At 43.9% G+C, this 18,897-nt stretch overlaps 1 protein-coding gene across 2 annotated transcripts in view; it reads left to right on the top strand.

Moving 5' to 3' along the window:
- PLEKHA8 (pleckstrin homology domain containing A8) overlaps positions 1-18,897 on the top strand; it is a 168,940-nt gene that overhangs the window by 37,682 nt on the left and 112,361 nt on the right. Inside the window, exon 3 of one of the 2 annotated variants that reach the window (XM_033930735.1) lies at positions 10,279-10,434. The exons of the other annotated variant lie outside the window; for it this stretch is intronic. Coding sequence (XP_033786626.1) covers positions 10,279-10,434 — 156 coding nt within the window. The remainder of the gene's footprint in view (positions 1-10,278; positions 10,435-18,897) is intronic. 2 annotated transcript variants of the gene reach the window in all.

Raw genomic sequence — 18,897 nt, 5'->3', positions numbered from 1 at the left:
GCGACCAACTTCAAGCCGTTCTTTCGATATATTAAGGGGAAACGACCCGCGAAGGAAGTGGTGGGGCCATTGGATGACCATGGAATAAAGGAAGTGCTAAAGGAGGACAAAGCCATCGCCGACAAACTGAACACATTTTTTGCATCTGTATTTACCGAAGCCAACAGGCTATACGCAGGAAACGAAGATGGGAAACTGACAGGGATGACGGTCAGTCTAGAAAAGGTATGCAGGTAGATTGATAGGCTTAAAAACGATAAATCCTCGAGACCGGATGGCATCCATCCGAGGGTAATCAAGGAACTGAAAGGAGCTATAGTGGAACTGCTTCAACTAATAGCCAATCTATCGATCAAATCAGGAAGAATTCCGGAAGACTGGAAAGTGGCGAATGTTACGCCGATCTTCAAGAAAGGTTTGAGGGGAGATCCGGGAAACTACAGACCAGTGAGTCTGACCTCGGTACCGGGAAAGATGTTAGAGGCGCTGATAAAGGACCGCATCATTGATCACCTAGACGGACAAATCTGATGAGGACTAACCAGCACGGCTTCAACAAAGGAAGATCTTGCTTGACGAACTTGCTGCACTTCTTCGAGGGAGTAAACAGGCAGATAGACAAGGGTGACCCAGTGGACATCATATATCTGGATTTTCAGAAAGCATTCGACAAGGTTCTGCATGAACGACTACTTTGAAAAATTGCGAGCCATGGAATCAAGGGTGAAATACTTACTTGGATTAAAATCTGGCTGGCAGATAGGAAACAGAGTGGGGGTAAATGGACAATAAAACCAAATAACAAATACTAAGGAAGTATCTAGTAAATACTGGAGTGCAAAATTACTTCCTAGATAATTTCTAAATAAACATAGCCATGCCTCAGAGACTGAATCATCTAGCACACTTTTATGTGTTGCATCTCATCAGTCACAGTTCTCATTCATTGTCAAATGGCTTGTGTTTATATTTTGAACAATTTTTAAAGTTTTTTTGTATTTTCTTATTTTAAGAAATAAATATAGACATTTCTTTAAGAAGACAGTGCACAATTTTAAAGGCACTAATCTTGAGGTAGTCTGCACTGATTCCCAACGGGGCCACCGTTTCACCCGATGTGGCTTCCTCAGGGGAAAAAAATTTAGCAGTGCCTGAAATGTAAAATTATTTTCATTACAGATTGACTACAGCTTATCTTCATTAAATTCTTCAACATTTAAACAAAATTTGATTGAACATTATATTGAAATTTAAAGAGCAACTTACGGGACCAGATTCTTTTTTTTTTTTATGTTCAAAAAATTTTTTATTGGTTTTAAGAAAAAACATACAGATATATGGAACAATGATAACAAGGAAGATCTCACCGTGTACATACATATCATATGTAAAATAAAGGAGTAACAGTTTATTATACATAAATATCTTGGAGATGAAAAGGCAATGACAATCAGACATTGAAGCCAAAGGATTTGGATTACTTGGAGGCTTCACAGTAACGGGTAAGAGGTGACCAGATGCGTTCATATATTTGCAGACTGTTGTTCTTTTCGGCTAGTACCCTTTCATATTTTCCTGTCAAGCAAATGGAGTTCCACCAAGTGTGATAATTAGTTCTCGATAAATCTTTCCAATTATAAAGAACATTTTGAATAGCTAATGCCATGAGTATTATGAACAATTTAGCGGAGTGTGTATCTAATGGATTGTGTAATCCCTGAGCCATGCATATTATCATTGAGAAAGAAAGTGGTTCATCTATGTCCAATATATCTGATATCGTGGACCAAACCTTAGACCAGTAGTCAGTAAGTAATGTGCAGAAGAATATGAGATGTGACAAAGTGCCAGTTTCTGAATGACACGACCAGCAGATAGGTGATGTAGAGGGATCAATTTTGTGTGATAAAAGAGGAGTCCACGTAGCTCTGTGGAGTAAAAAATATATCAATTGGAGCAAGGATGCAGACCTAATTGATTTAAAAAATTGAAGCCACACAATGCGCCAATCAATCGCATCCGAAGGAAGATTTAGATCATAGGTCCACTTAATCTCAGTGGGGCTTGGGATGTCAGAAGAGGACAGGGTTTGAAGCAATTTGTACCATAGTGAAGCTGTGCCACCCATCGCAGATATTGAGTTGTTGTGTGAGATGAGGCTTGGAACCATCTGCAAGGAAAGTACGTTAGGAAAGGAACTCAAGATACAGTGTCGTAGTTGTAACCAGGAAAAGTATTGGCTTGAAGGCAATTGGAATTTATCAGTCAGATCCGAGAATGATAGCCACTCATTCTTGTTCAGCATGTCTTGTATAAAGTGAATTCCGCATCTTTGCCATATAGGCCAGGATATAGGTTTGTCAGATTCTTACATATCCTCCGTGGACTTGAAAGTTTGAAAATGGCGGCGGGTCGGCAGAACGCTCTGGGTTTTAAATCAATAAAGCACCAATCCCGGTGCTTACGTTAGAGCGTGCCAAGACGTGACTCACGTCACTAACGTCATGCTTGAACGAAAGCATGCGATCAGGAAAACCAAAAAAAATTTTTTGTCTTCAGCCTAAAATTGGCCCAAAGAGCTACGGAACAAAACAAAACAAAACAGAACAAAAAAGCTTTTTGAAAAGGATCAAGATGATTATTTCAATAATAACAGGACCAATCGATCTTGTCATTAAGCCCTTTAGGGTAAATAGTTTGTAGTGTGAAAATCCAAAATGTTTCTCGACGTTTTAGATGTGCAATTCTATCACCTCCTCTGTTACTTTTTTTGATAACCTCTATGACAAATGCTTTAAGGTGTTCAAACGTGTGGGTTTTTTCCATACAGTGCTGAACAAGTGGTTCTTTAATTTGTTGTCTTTTTATGTTGGACTTATGTTCAGCCAGGCGGGTCTTGAATGGTCTGGTGGTCATGCCCACATATAACTTTTGACACGGGCACACAATGATATAAACAACAAAGTCCGTTTGACAAGTGCTAAAATGATTTAATTGATATCTGTGTGAATTGTTTGGGTTTTCAAAATATTTTATCTGTAAAGAAACTTCGCAATAGACACAATGTCCACACTTAAAGTGGCCAAGACAGGTCGGAGTGATGTTTTTTTCTTGAAACTTGTTTTGACTGAGGAATTCTTTTAAGTTTTTTCCTCTAGAAAAAGCAAAGCGTATTCTGTGAGTTTCAAATTCTGGGAGAGATTGAATAATGTTCCAGTGTTTCTTAATGATTTTTTTAAGTTGAGCACTTGATATAGAGTGCTTTAAAACACACGTTAGACACGGATCCTCTGATGTGTCTGTCTTGGGTTTTGTGTCTTGTAGTAATAAATCTCTGTTGTTATACTTGGCTCGTTTGTATGCATTTTTCACAATATGCGTTGGATAACCTCTTTCTTTTAATTTTTTGCTAAGATTCTTTGCTTGAATCTTAAATTCTGTAGATGAAGAGCAATTCCTTGCTCTTTAAATTTCAATATAATGTTCAATCAAATTTTGTTTAAATGTTGAAGAATTTAATGAAGATAAGCTGTAGTCAATCTGTAATGAAAATAATTTTACATTTCAGGCAATGCTAAATTTTTTTCCCCTGAGGAAGCCACATCGGGTGAAACGGTGGCCCCGTTGGGAATCAGTGCAGACTACCTCAAGATAAGTGCCTTTAAAATTGTGCACTGTCTTCTTAAAGAAATGTCTATATTTATTTCTTAAAATAAGAAAATACAAAAAAACTTTAAAAATTGTTCAAAATATAAACACAAGCCATTTGCCAATGAATGAGAACTGTGACTGATGAGATGCAACACATAAAAGTGTGCTAGATGATTCAGTCTCTGAGGCATGGCTATGTTTATTTAGAAATTATCTAGGAAGTAATTTTGCACTCCGGTAAATGGACAATACTCAGAGTGGAAAAACGTCATGAGTGGAGTGCCACAGGGTTCGGTGCTTGGACACGTGCTCTTCAACATATTTATAAACAACCTGGAAATTAGTACAATGAGTGAGATGATTAAATTTGCAGACGATACGAAGTTTATTCAGAGTAGTGAAGATGCAGGAGGATTACGAAGACCTGCAATGTGACATGAACACGCTCGAGAAATGGGCTGCAACCTGGCAAATGAGGTTTAACATGGAGAATTATAAGGTGATAAATGTCGATAACAAAAATCTTATACACGAAACAGGATGTCCGGTGCAGTACTTGAAGAGTATTGGTTGACAAGTCAATGAAACCATCTGTGCAATCTGCGGCGGCAGCAGCGAAAAGGGTGAACAGAATGCTATGAATAATTAAGAAGGGGATCACAAACAGATCGGAGAAGGTTATCATGCTGCTGTACCGGGCCAAGGTACGCCCTCACCTGGAATACTGCATCCAGCATTGGTCGCCTTACATGAAAAAAAACACAGTACTACTCGAAAGGGTCCAGAGATGAGCGACTAAAATGATTAAGGGACTGGAGGAGTTGCTGTACAGCAGGGGTGTCCAACCTTTTGGCTTCCCTGGGCCGCATTGGCCAAAAAAAATGTTTCTGTGTCTCCAATCTGCTACGTTTCTTTGAAGGGGTGCATAAACATGTGGACCAGTGTCTCTCAAAATATATACCACAGCACAATGATGTGCCCTGAAGAGATTCCGTGGTGTGCCACTAGAATTTTACTTTATTTTTTAAAATTCCCTTCATAATTATGCACTAGAATAGATGAGATGTACATTGCATAAGTAAGAGTCTGTCAATGTTATAAGCGTCTGTGTGTGTAAGGATACAACCGCCCAGACAAGCATCATTCTTTGACATTATTGGGCCTTGAAAAATAATGGCAAGTAATTTGATTTTTTTATGCAATAGTTATCCTAACTTGAGCAACAAAGAAATCAAGGCTTTGTTACCATTTGGATCTTCTTATCTTTGCAAACTTGGATTTTCAGCTCTGACGGAGATTAAATTAAAAAAAAAAAGAGAATGACTGCAGATGGTGGATGATGAAATACGTGTTTGCTTGTCAACTATCAAGCTGTGTTTTGAGTTAATTTGCACTCAAAAACAAGCACATCCATCGTATTGATTAGCGATTCTATTCTAACTACTTTAGTTTCCATGTTACAGTTACACATACATAGGGGTCCTTTTATCAAGGCGTGGTAGGGGTTTAACACACGGAATACCATGCGTTAAATCGCCTGCTGTGCTAGTCGCTAACGCTCCATTGATGAGGCATTAGTATTTTGGCTTGCCACGGGGTTTAGCGCTTGATGAAATGTCTGACGCGCTAAGCCCCGTAGTGCACCTTGATAAAAGGAGCCCATAGTGTAAAGAACTTTAAATAAACAACTCTCAAATTTAATTTTTTGTTGGTTTTGCAATTTTATAATTTCAGTTATAATGTGCCATGAAAGATATTTGCTCTGTTTAGTGTGCCAGAGCTAAAAAGGTTTGAGAGACACTGATGTGGATAAAGTTGAACCAGTTGATTATTGTATATTTGGATTATCCCAGGACAAGCAGGCAGCATATTCTTTAAGCATGGGTGACGTCACCGACGGAGCCCCCGGTACGGACCTTTTTAACTAGAAAGTTCTAGTTGGCTGCACCGCGCGTGTGCGAGTGCCTTCCCGCCCGACGGAGGAGTGCGTGGTCCCCAGTTTCTTCGTTTCTGCGGAGCGAAGAAGACGCGTGTTTTTTCAATGGCCGTTGAACTAACTTTTTTGCCTTCCCGCTCGCGAATTTTTTCCAATTATTTTACTTTCTTACCTTCGGGTTGCCTTTTCTTTCAATTTGTAAAAAAAAAAAAAAAAAAAAATTTTGATTTTCTTTTCCTTTTTTCGAATCAATTTCCTAGAACTCAGGGCCATGTTCTATGCTCTCAAGGCCTTCCAGCACCTTCTCTGTCCTCAGGTTCTTCTCCTGTGCACAGACAATCAAGTCGCCATGTACTACATAAACAAGCAAGGCGGCACCGGTTCTCGCCTCCTTTGTCAGGAGGCTCTCCGCATCTGGACCTGGGCCACAGCCCGCAATCTCTTCCTCAAGGCTGTCTATATCCAGGGCGAACAGAACTCCCTGGCCGACAATCTCAGCCGCATCCTTCAACCTCACGAGTGGACTCTGGACCCCTCAACACTCCACTCAATCTTTGCTCGCTGGGGCACTCCACAGGTGGACCTCTTTGCAGCTCCTCACAACCATCAGCTGCCCCAGTTCTGTTCCAGACTCTTCTCTCCTCATCGCCTGACCCCAGACGCATTCCTGCTCGATTGGACGGAGCGGTTCCTCTATGCTTTTCCTCCGCTACCTCTGATGTTGCGGACGTTATCCAAACTCCGCAGGGACAGGGCCACCATGATTCTCATCGCCCCTCGGTGGCCTCGCCAACACTGGTTCTCCCTCCTGCTCCAGCTCAGCTCCAGAGAACCCATTCCTCTTCCTGTGTTTCCTACTCTACTTACACAGCAGCATCAGTCTCTACTACATCCCAATCTGTCCTCGCTCCACCTGACAGCTTGGTTTCTCTCAGCCTGACCTCTCCAGAGAATCTGTCTCAGCCTGTCCGTGTCATTTTGGACGCCTCTAGGAAACCGACCACCCTTCAATGTTACCATCAGAAGTGGACCAGGTTCTCCTCTTGGTGTCTACAGCATCATCACGATCCCACCTCTTTGCAGGTGGAAGCGATACTGGACTATTTGCTCTCTCTGTCCAACGCTGGCCTCAAGTCTACCTCAATCAGAGTCCACCTCAGTGCCATCACTGCGTTTCATGAGCCTATCCTCGGGAAACCTCTCACGGCTCATCCACTGGTTTCCCGATTCATGAGAGGCCTCTTCAATGTCAAACCGCCTCTGAAGCCTCCTCCTGTTGTCTGGGACCTGAATGTGGTTTTGTCAGCCCTCATGAAACCACCTTTTGAGCCTCTTGCCACAACCTCACTCAAACTTCTCACATGGAAGGTGCTTTTCCTCATTGCCATCACCTCTGCCAGGAGGGTTAGTGAGTTGCATGCACTGGTCGCCGATCCACCGTTCACTGTTTTTCACCATGACAAGGTGGTTCTGCGTACCCATCCTAAATTCCTTCCCAAGGTGGTCTCGGCTTTTCACCTCAACCAGTCCATTGTGTTGCCTGTCTTTTTCCCGAAACCTCATTCACATCCTGGGGAACAGGCGTTACACACTCTAGATTGCAAGCGTGCCCTGGCCTACTATCTTGACCGTACAAGGGCTCACCGCTTGTCCCCTCAGCTCTTCCTGACCTTCGATCCTAACCGTCTAGGTCGCCCTGTCTCTAAACGGACGCTGTCCAACTGGCTTGCTGCCTGCATCGCGTTCTGTTATGCTTGGGCCGGTCTGTCACTGGAAGGTGCTGTCACGGCCCACAGGGTCAGAGCTATGGCTGCTTCTGTTGCTTTCCTCCGTTCAACACCCATTGAGGAAATCTGCAAGGCTGCCACCTGGTCCTCAGTTCACACATTCACTACTCACTACTGCCTGGATGCTTTCTCCAGACGGGATGGGCACTTCGGCCAATCTGTACTACAGAATTTATTTTCCTAATGGCCAACCATCCCCCCTCCCTCTCTGTTTGCTTGGAGGTCACCCAAGCGTAAAGAATATGCTGCCTGCTTGTCCTGGGATAAAGCACAGTTACTTACCGTAACAGGTGTTATCCAGGGACAGCAGGCAGATATTCTTACGTCCCACCCTCCTCCCCGGGTTGGCTTCTTAGCTGGCTTATCTTAACTGGGGACCACGCACTCCTCCGTCGGGCGGGAAGGCACTCGCGCACGCGCGGTGCGGCCAACTAGAACTTTCTAGTTAAAAAGGTCCGTACTGGGGGCTCCGTCGGTGACGTCACCCATGCGTAAAGAATATCTGCCTGCTGTCCCTGGATAACACCTGTTACGGTAAGTAACTCTGCTTTTTCAGAAGACTGATGAGGAATTTAGAAAGTTATGAGACAAGAGGCAGTGTCCTATTGTGGATTAAGAACTGGTTAAAAGATAGAAAACAGAGAGTAAAGTTTAATGGTCAATATTTGCAATGGAGAAGCCTAAATAGTGGGGCTCTCCAGGGGTTTTTGCTGGGACTGCTGCTTTTTAATATATTTATGAATGATCTGCAGATGGGAAGAATGCATGAGGTGATTGAAAAACTTTGCATCATCAGCAAATTTAAAAGTTGTCAAATCTCAAGAGGAATGTGAAAAAAATTGCAGAAGAATTTTACAAGAAACTGGGCATCCAAATAGTAGATGATTATGGGGTCCTTTTAATAAGGCGTGCTAACCGATTTAGCAAGTGATAAAGATTAGCACACACTAAAGGCCTCGTTTAAAAAGCCGCGCTAATGGCCCCGAAGCCCATAGAGATTTAAAGGGCTTCGGGGCTGTTGCCGCATGGCAGCTGCTAGTGCGGCTTTGTAAAAGAGGCCGTAAATGTTAAGGCGCTCATAGAATGTAATGGGCGCCTTAGCATTTAGCGCATGCTAAATCAGTTAGCGCACCTTAGTAAAAGGACCCCTATGTTTATTAAAACTCTTTCTATACCAGCTAAACTACAAATAAAAACAAAGCGGTTTACAAAATAATTCTATACAACGGTAAAATAACTCCATTAAAAACAGGAAAGATAGTTAAGCACGCCAGATCTACTATAATAAAACCCTAAGCGCGCATGTGCACTTAAAACTTCATGATCCCTGCGTCCGTGATCCATAGCTCCGTGCCAGTCCTACTGCGCATGCGGAGTTAGAAATGGCCACCACGGACACAAGGAGGCGGAGAACATGTCGGTGACTCCCCCCCTCCCGCCCTCACTCACTCTAAGGCCTGCGGAGTGTTCAAAATTGGCCTGCCAGACAACAAACCACTGCCGCCGCTGCTGCTTTTCATTCGCATCTGCCCTCCTCTTCAAAGCAGCCTGCTGAGGATCGCCGGTCGGCTCTAGTGAACCTCGTAGGCCGCTCTCCACCTTGGTAGCACGTTCTCTCTGACGCGATCCTGTACGTAAGAGGAGGGGGCGGGATCGCATCAGAGGGAACATGCTACCGAGGTGGAGAGTGGCCTACAAGATTCGCTACAGCCGGCCGGCGATCCTCAGGAAGCTGCTTTGAAGAGGAGGGCAGACGCAAATGAAGAACAGCAGCGGCGGCAGCGGTTCGTGCCAGAAGAGACCAGGAAGCCGGGATGGAAGGAGGGTAGGAACGGCGGTTTGGGAGCAGGGAAGAGGTGCTGCTGTACAGGGGGGAGATAAAACGAATGGAGAAGGGCTGCTGCTGGACAGGGGGAGCAGTGAAGAGGTAGTTCTTGGCAGGTATTGATGGACAGGGGGAGCAGGGAAGAGGTGCTGCTGGACAGGGGGGAAGTAAAACGAAGGGAGAAGGGCTACTACTGGACAGGGGGAGCAGGGAAGAGGTGCTGCTGGAAACTGGATACTGGGCTTGATGGACTTTTGGTCTGACCCAGTATGGCAGTGCTTATGCTAAGTTAAATCTCTGAAATGAGATTGGAGAGTTAGTGTGTGTTGCACTAAATGAAAATGTAGACTTAAGAGATACAATGAAAGAAAGACCTGGATTTTGACCTGTGGGAGGAGGGGGGTGACATGGCTGTGGGGACTCCAAGTGCATTCCAGTTCTCCCTCCCAAGCACAGTGTAAGGCTTTCATCATCAGCACCTGGGTACGTCTGTCAGGGGAGGGAAAAACGGGCTGAAAATGGCCATGGCAGTGATGGTGGGAGGGGAAGAGGATAATAATGGAGCAGGTGGAAGGTGGGGAGCTCAGTGGAAGCATAGGGGTGGAATTCAGGTTACAAGAAGCCATCGAGTATCATTTTGTATCGGCCATTCCAAGTGATGCAGCATGGCCCAAAATATCAGTCTCTGTACAACTTAGGACAGATCTTTGTTGTGGATTGATAAAGTAGCTGGAAGGGTTGACAATATGGCAGTGAATTTATTCAGGGAGTATTATAAATTAGTGGTTCCCAACTCTGGAGGACCACCAGCCAGTCGGGTTTTTGGGATAGCTCTAATGAATATGCATGGGGCACATTTGCATGCCTGTCACCTCCATTATATGCAAATCTCTCATGCATATTCATTAGGGCTATCCCAAAAACCCGACTGGCTGGTGGTCCTCCAGAACAGGGTTGGAAACCACTGTTATAGATGATATAATGTCCGATTTATAATGTCAGAACTATTTGGAATAGCCTAAGGTGCTCTCTTTGAATGCTGATGTTGTAATTTGGGCTGAGGTCGGTGCTGTGTGTAGTTCACTCCACAGATAACACTCGGATGGATCTGACCATTCCCGGAGAACAGCGCTTCTACCTGAAAGCCAGAAGTGCAGAGGAAAGGCAGAAGTGGCTGGTGGCCCTGGGCTCAGCAAAGGCGTGCCTGACTGACATTAGGACAAAGCAGGAGCGAGGTAACACGTCTTCAGGAGAGCTTTCCTTAGTGGCATCCTTTATTCACTTCAGTAACGCTGCTCAAAACCTAATGCAACCGAGAGTTTACAGAAAATGAAGTTTCTAATAACTCTGCTACCTTTACAAAAAATTGTTTGTTTTATTAGCTAGTAGAATATAAAGGATGTGATTCATCAAGGTCTCTACCCATAGGCAGAACAGGAGAAAAGTCTGACATGAATGAGGGCCTGTCTGTGTACGCAGGCATTCTTGCTGTGGGCAGAGGCTAGGCATTCTAGCATGTACATTTTGTGCTGAAGTAACATAGTACAGTATATGCTAGCACTTGAAGACCAACCCGGTCTGTCTAGTCCAGGGATGGCTTAAGGGGCAAGCTAGTGAGTCAATGGCTCCAGCCACCCAAACTTTGAGAGCCAAAATCCTGCTTCACTGGCTCACCCCTTCATAGCAACAGGAGTAAGCTCTTTCATTCACGCCACTTTGCTTGTCCTCTGCCGCAAATCATACTGCCAATTTTCAAATGCGAGAAGAGGCACTTTTTTGTTTGTTGTGAGAAACGGGAACTGTGCCTCTATTGCATTTGAAACCAGTAGCTCAGCCTGTGGCCAGAGCACAGCAGCAGAAGCGAAAGAACATTCTCCTATCACTGTATTCACAGTCATGTGCTGAGGAAGGTAGTTTATGGGGCCTGAGAGAAGGAGATGTGGGTGAGAGAAGGTTGATGCCCGGGCTGGGTGCTACATGAAGGGGTGGAAGGCTAATGGTGGCAGAAGAGGGAGGAGGACAGTATGGGGGGGGGGAGGGGGAAGCAAGGATATATGCGAAGACGCCTGTTCCCGACAATCCCTCTCCCCTGTCATTTTTTTCCTGCACCCTTTCCTTTTATTTTCAATATTGTACCCTTACCTTTTTTTCCTTTTGTTTCAATACGTTTTTTGTCTTAATTGTCACTATTGGTTTGTTTGTCTGTCCCCCAGGTTTTTAATTCATTTTTAACATTGTAAAGATGTAAACCGCTTTGGTATGTAAAAGCGGTATATCAAGTCAGAATAAACTTTAAACACACTGGGGCCCAATGTTCAAAAGGTTTTCTTTTTTTTTTTTTTTTGTAATTCTTTATTTATAATTTTCAAACATTTGACAACATTATCAGTCAAAAGAAAAAATACAATGAACTGAAACAAATTCATCATAAAGGGTCAAAAACACATACTTTTAGGATAATAACAACTTATCAAGGTATGGTTAGTCCACAATTACAGAAAACGGAGCTAAAGAATTGACTGAGAAACATCATAAAGAAAGCTAAAGAAAAAAGGAAAATAAAGACTCAGCTTGATAGTCCCAAAACCATTTATCATTGAGCAGAATTATTAGATGATGTTATCTGACCTTTAGAAACAGTAAACTTAGATAATTGCTGCGGCTCGTAAAAAACATATCTATTCTGCTGATATACTAATACACATTTGCAAGGGTAACGCAGGACAAAAGTCGCTCCCAACTGCAAAGCCTGCGGTCTTAAAAGCAAAAACTGTTTTCTCCTTTTCTGGGTAGCCCTAGATACATCTGGGTACATTCTCACTTTATAAGTCATAAAGGGAACCTCTCTATATCTGAAGAAAAGTTTTAGCAACCATTCCCTGTCCGAATCAATAGCAAAAGAAACAAGTAATCCACTGCTAGGATTCAAAGGCAAATTAGATGCACATCTCCTTACGAAAGGCATAGAGGGATTTGGGTGACTAAAACTACATCAGGTGTATACCTGACTGGGCCTCCGCGTGTGCGGATCGCCGGACTCGATGGACCATGGGTCTGATCTGGAGATGGCAGTTCTTATGTTCTTATGCTGGTACCTGGACATCCATTTCCGACCTCTCCAGTAAATTAGTCAAGTCCAAGACTATCAGCAGAAAGATTCTGCTGGTTAGGACTCTGAGATTTAGCCTTATTAGGCAGGTAATAAATTTTGGATATAGGCGGATATGATGTCTCAGGTGCTTTCAAAATTTCTCTCAAATACCTTTTAAACATATCCAATGCAGAGACAGACATAACTTTGGGGAAATTTATAACCCTAAGATTACACCTTCTGACTGCATTCTCTAGCATTTCATACTTGAAATGCAAATTTCCACTGTCTTTAATCCAGACTAGGGATTGTGCCTCCAAAGATTTCAGCCTGGTATCACAATCCAACGACTTGCTTTCCAAGCTTGAGAACATAAGAACATAAGAAATGCCTCTGCTGGGTCAGACCCGAGGTCCATCGTGCCCAGCAGTCCGCTCACGCGGCGGCCCAACAGGTCCAGGACCTGTGCATTAATCTTCTATCTATACCCCTCTATCCCCATTTCCAGTAGGAATTTGTCCAATCCTTTCTTGAACCCCAGTACCGTACTCTGCCTTATAACGTCCTCTGGAAGCGCATTCCAGGTGTCCACCACACGTTGGGTAAAGAAGAACTTCCTAGCATTAGTTTTGAATCTGTCCCCTTTCAACTTTTCCGAATGCCCTCTTGTTCTCTTATTTTTCGAAAGTTCGAAGAATCTATCCCTCTCTACTCTCTCTATGCCCTTCATGATCTTGTAAGTCTCTATCATATCCCCTCTAAGTCTCCTCTTCTCCAGGGAAAAGAGACCCAGCTTCTCCAATCTCTCAGAATATGTCAGGTTTTCCATACCTATTATCAGACGTGTTGCTCTCCTTTGAACCCTCTCGACTAACGCCATATCCTTCTTAAGATACGGCGACCAATATTGGACGCAGTACTCCAAATGTGGGCGCACCATCGCCCGATACAACGGCAGGATAGCTTCTTTCGTTCTGGCTGTAATACCCTTTTTGATTATACCAAGCATTCTATTCGCTCTCTTAGCGGCCGCTGCACACTGTGCCGACGGCTTCATTGTCATGTCCACCATTACCCCCAAGTCCCTTTCCTGGGTACTCTTATTCAATAACATCCCTCCCATTGTATAGTTGTACCTCGAGTTTCTGCTCCCCACATGTAATACTTTACATTTTTCAATGTTGAACTTCATCTGCCATTTCGCCATTGAGATTTTATTCTTTAATTCCAAGTGTTCAGATAACACTGATGTACACCGGTTGGATCATTGCTGCATTTGATTACCCAAAGAAGACTGAAGATTTGAGATAGCTTCCCATATCGTTTCTATGGTAAAGATTTTAGGTCTCTGCAGTGGAGCAACTTCCATCCTGAGCTCCCCCGCAATCGCATTTCCTTGAGCAGCAGCTATCATTGAAATCTTTGTAACCTCATCGCCGTGTGTTGTATCCACTTCCCCCACCGATAATGTTAGAATTTTCTCCTGAGAACACTCAGATTTAGATTCCCCGCTCTGGTGGTGCATCAGGGGAACGTCTCGGGCCGGCCCCGCCTCCAACTGCACCTCCGTCGCCTCGGGACGTACTGGTGGACTCCGCTCCTCCGGGGACAAGGTGGTGTCCTGAATGGAGTGACCACAAGCCTCAGTCAGCGCGCTTCCTCCTGCCAGGAATTCCTCCGGTAACTGAGTTTGGGGACTACGCTCCACGAAGGCGTCCATCGGCCCAGCAGGCAATGAAGATTCACCCGGGAAAACCCGGGGTTTTGATTTTCTTTTTACCATCAGGTAAATTAAGGAAAAACGCTTCTCCTGCCGACAGCGTCTCCGCGTTGCTTCAAGCCGCCATCTTAAGTAAGCTCCGCCCCTCTCTCAAAAGGTTTTAATAACAAAAAAAAGACTGTGGAACCTGATGTTGCTGATGATGGCTTTATTAAGACAAACAGTAAAGCCACAAATTTGAAACTGTAAAGTTCATCTACAACTTAAGTCAGTGAAGAGGACCCAACACGGTCCATGTTTCAACTTTTAAAGTCTTCCTCAGGGGTCCTGATTGGTCTCTCCAAATAATTTTGTGGATGGGCCGCCGCGTGAGCAGACTGCTGGGCATGATGGACCTCTGGTCTGACCCAGCAGAGGCATTACTTATGTTCTTATGTTATGCCCTGCGTAGGCGAAAAGTATCCTCTAGCGGTCAGCTGAGAGCATAAAATGGTTTTCATGCCAGTAAGACTCATTAAAGCAGTCTTACTGGTATGGCAGCTCTCCTCCCGATGCTCTAAAGGGTTCTCCATGACTGCTGCCGATCCTCATAGCAGCCACTGAGAACCCTATGCATTACAAAAAACTCGTTAGTATTCTAATGAGCTTTCCTAGTGATGCATGAAAGGGAATGCTCCCCCCCCCCATTTAGGTTGAATTTTTTCCAGTAGTTGTGCGAGTTTTGTGCACTTGTACAACATACACATAACAGTTGCACCCTCACCTCCCATCCAAAAAAAGCACAGCTAAGCAGGCAACCCCTGCTTTCCCTGCTGGCCCTTCTTGATTGTGACTCTGGAGCTGCGATCAGCTGAGTAGCAGGTGAATCCCTGATCAGCTGAGCTGGCGTGACTCCCTGAAGCCATTGATCAGCAGCTTTAGGGCTTCCCCTGCCACTGAGCTGATCGGGGCTTTCCCTGCTGTTCAGCTGATTGGTGCTGTGGAGCCCCAATCAACTAAGTTGGCAGGGGATGCCCTGATCAACTCACAGCAGGGGATGCCACTAATTGACAGCTTCGGTGAGTCCTACCAGATCAGCTGATTGAGGAATTCCCTGCTGGCTCAGCTGATCGCTGCTCTGGAGCTGCAATCAGCTGAGTCGGCAGGAAAAGCCCTGATCAGCTCAACAGCAGGGAAAGGCACCAATTGGCAGCTTCGGTGAGTCCTACCAGCTCAGGTGACTGAGGAATGCTCTGCTGGCTCAGCTGATCACTGCTCTGGAGCCACAATCAGCTGAGCCGACAGGGAAAGTTACGATCAGCTAAGCAGCAGGGAAAGCCACCAAGCGGCAGCTTCGGTGAATGCTACCAGCTCAGCTGATCGAGGAATCCCCTGCTGGCTCAGCTAATCGCAGCTCTGGAGCTGAGATCAAGGTGAGCTGACAGGTAGAAGAGCAGGACAAAAAAAAAAAACAACCCAAAGGAGCTGACAGGTGGAACAGCAGGTCAAAGAAAAACAATGAAGCCGACAGGAGGGATGGGGGAGGAGCTGTGCCTAGCGATTGCTTTCTGAGCAGGTGCCAGACACAGTTCCTCCCCTCTTTTACGGGGTATTCTGCTCAAATAACATGCATATAATTTGCATACTATTTGTGTGAGCATAGCCCTGTAAAAGTAATTTGCTCCCAAAACAGTATTTTGTACCATGTTGTTCAAGCATTATGCATTCTGCCCTAGGAAAGGAGAAAGATAGGCATGGTAGCAAAGGCAGGGTACTGGATGCTTAGGAAAGGGAAGAAAGAGATAGGAAGTCAAATATGGAGAACATGGGGATGTGGAAGAGCAGGGACTCAGCCTCTGACAGATATTCTAAGATTGGGTGGCAGATTAAAAGAATGATATTGATATGATCCTGCCAGTCTCTCTGAGACAAATATGTTCTCTTTTTCCCCTGCACAATGCTACACATGAAGAGAGAGCCTCGTATACATTATTCAGTTGAACAGGGTCTCTACAACCTGGGCATATCTTGTCTCTCTTTTTTTCATGCTGACTCTCACAGTCGTAGCATAATGCATGCTTGAATGGGATTATACATCCATAGATTTTAATAGGCAGTTCACACTTATCACAGAAATGGATAGGCATGTCATCTTTTTCTCCCAGAAGGTTTATCTTAAAGTCCCAAGCTATGTGTCCAGGAAATCTTTGGATGCCAAACACATCCCCTGCCTTGCAATCTTACTAAACTAAACCTTAAGCTTATATACCGCATCTTCTCTATAAAGATAGAGCCCGGCACGGTTTACAGGAAATTTAAAAAGAAGAAAAAAAAATAATGAGAATTAGTAATTGTATAGAGAGCAGCGAGATTTACATTTTTGAGAATAGCCGAGTTTTCAGTTGTTTTCGGTATAATTGGAAGGAACCCAAATTCCACAGCTGGGCAGAAAAATTATTCCAAAGCTCAATGATTTTGTAGTAAAGAGATTTCCCTAATTTTCCAACATAGATAATGCCTTTAACGAGGGGAAAGATAATTTAAGCTTTTGGATAGATCTGGTAATATCAGGTCTCACAGAGTTCCAAGATAGAGGAATTAAAGGAGGAAGAGTGTCATGCAAGATCTTAAATGTTAGGCAGGCACATTTAAAGTGAACCCTAGAAATTTCTGGGAGCCAGTGAAGTTTTAACAGAAGCAGGGAAACATGATCAAATTTGCTTTTTGCAAAGATCAACCTAGCTGCAGTATTCTGGATCTGCTGAAGTCTTTGAAGACTTTTCTTGGTTAGACTTAAATAGATAGAATTGCAATAATCCAACCTCGAAAGAGGTTAAATTCTTCCTCACCAGCTTGCGCTTTTGAAGGCATCCTGTTCATGGTTCTTGGAGCATGGGAAACTTTGGCTCTGTTTTATTTTGAAATTAACTTTGAGGATTCGCCTAGTGACCCTGAGCTGTAGGTGCCTTGCAAATCATTGTTTGCATGTCTTCCCACAGGCTGACTCTAACATTGGCTGAATATTGGGAAGGTAAGTGGGGAACCAGAGTTTGTATGGGATTGTAATTAAAGACTCGGGTACTGAGTAAGATAGAAGAATATATAGTGTCACAGAAAGCTATTAATGTCCAGACTGTGAATGTCTGTGAATTTCAAGTTAAGATATGTTGTGTTATAGAGAAAGAAAAGCCACAGGGCATGGCTCAGATCTTTGAACGTTGATGATTTATAGGGTTCCACTTGTTTCTAATTAGTTAATAGATTAATTTATCCATGAGTATGATGTCTCCCCAAATGTTGCAAGTGCCAGTGCTGAATTGGCTCTCTTCTGTTGATGTCAATATGACTTTATTTGTCCCCTCCCCCGCTCCTTACAGTAAGCAGACAAACTACACCTGTGACTTCACTGCTTTATTGCACTGCCTGGCTACCTTCAGGTCATCAGAGATAACCATCTTCTTGGATCTCTTTCAGTCCCCTCACTGCCCTGTGAATCTCCTCTGTGCCCATTTCTCCTCTAAAGAAGGGAAGTGGATTTGAATTTAACTCATTCTTTTTTAATAGTAGCCCAAGGTGAGTTACTTACCTTCCCCTGTCCGGTCAGAACTTTCCCTGACAAAACTTAGGCCCTCTTTTACTAAGCCATGGTAGAGGTTTCTACTGTGGCCCAGAGCATTAAATGCTCCAGCGCTGCTCCAATGCTCAAAATGTTTACCTTTCATTGTCATTTTGACTTTGGGGAAGAGCCAGAAGTTGCACGGTGCCAGATCCGATAAACAAGGTGGATGAGGGCACAACATAATGTTTTTATTTGACAGAAATTGCCATACAGAAGTGATGTGTGAAATGGAGCATTGTCATGATGGAGGATGAAATCATTTGTCCATTTCTCAGGTCGCACTCACTTAACTTCATGTTGAAATCTGTTGTTAAAATGTTTTGAACAGAACCATAAGAGATGTTCAGATCCTTAGAAATCTCCCTAATAGTGAATTGCCTGTTTGATCGAATCATTTTGCTTACTCTTTCAACATTCTCCTGGGTTTTTATTGTTGAAAGACATCCCAATCTCTCCTTGTCTTCAGCCAATTCACAACCATTACAAAATTGCTTGAACCACTTGTAAACCATCTTCATGGTCACTGCAGCATCGCAATAAACTAATTTTAACATTTTGTGTGTTTCTTTAGCGCTTTTTTGCAGTTCAAAACAAAATTTCATGTTGTTCACGATCCATGATTTACATCGCACTTTAAAACACACCTTCTCTCAACCGTAGCTCACAACCGACTGACTGCACCGAACAAGTTGAAAACTTGTCACATACTTACTAACGGCCTCTTTTATAAAGCCTTGCTAGCGGCTGCCGCGCGGCAACAGCCCCAAAGCCCTTTAAATCTCTATGAGCTACGGGGCTGTTAGTGCGGCTTTGTTAAAGAGGCCGTAAGGTTTGACGCGCTGCTTCCTGTATTGAAGATCCCTGCCTTTTCATTGGATGGCGCTCAGCAGCAGTATTCACCGTATTTTTTTTGATCACATCTTGCATAGTACCTAAAGCAGTGGTTCCCAACCCTGTCCTGGAGGACCACCAGCCAATCGGGTTTTTGGGATAGCTCTAATGAATATGCATGAGGCAGATTTGCATGCCTGTCGCCTCCATTATTGCGGTTTGATTTCATACCTTTCAGATTAGGGACTCCTGATGAAGGCGTGTTAACCAAAACACGGACTGTGTCGGGTCCCCTGGTTTGTACTAAGGTGGTGACACTAACCTCTACATATTATTGTCTCAGTAAACTTAGCCTGCATCTTGTACCTTTGTCTGCAGTTTATCTTTGTGTGCTCAAATCATTATGCCTACAGTTAGGCATCGATGAGTCTTATTCTATAACTAATCTTTAAGCCCGT

Source organism: Geotrypetes seraphini, chromosome 2 (genome assembly GCF_902459505.1).
Source record: "Geotrypetes seraphini chromosome 2, aGeoSer1.1, whole genome shotgun sequence".
Taxonomy (NCBI): domain Eukaryota; kingdom Metazoa; phylum Chordata; class Amphibia; order Gymnophiona; family Dermophiidae; genus Geotrypetes; species Geotrypetes seraphini.
Note: the sequence above shows the minus strand (reverse complement) of the source record. Positions and strands in the feature narration are given on the sequence as shown.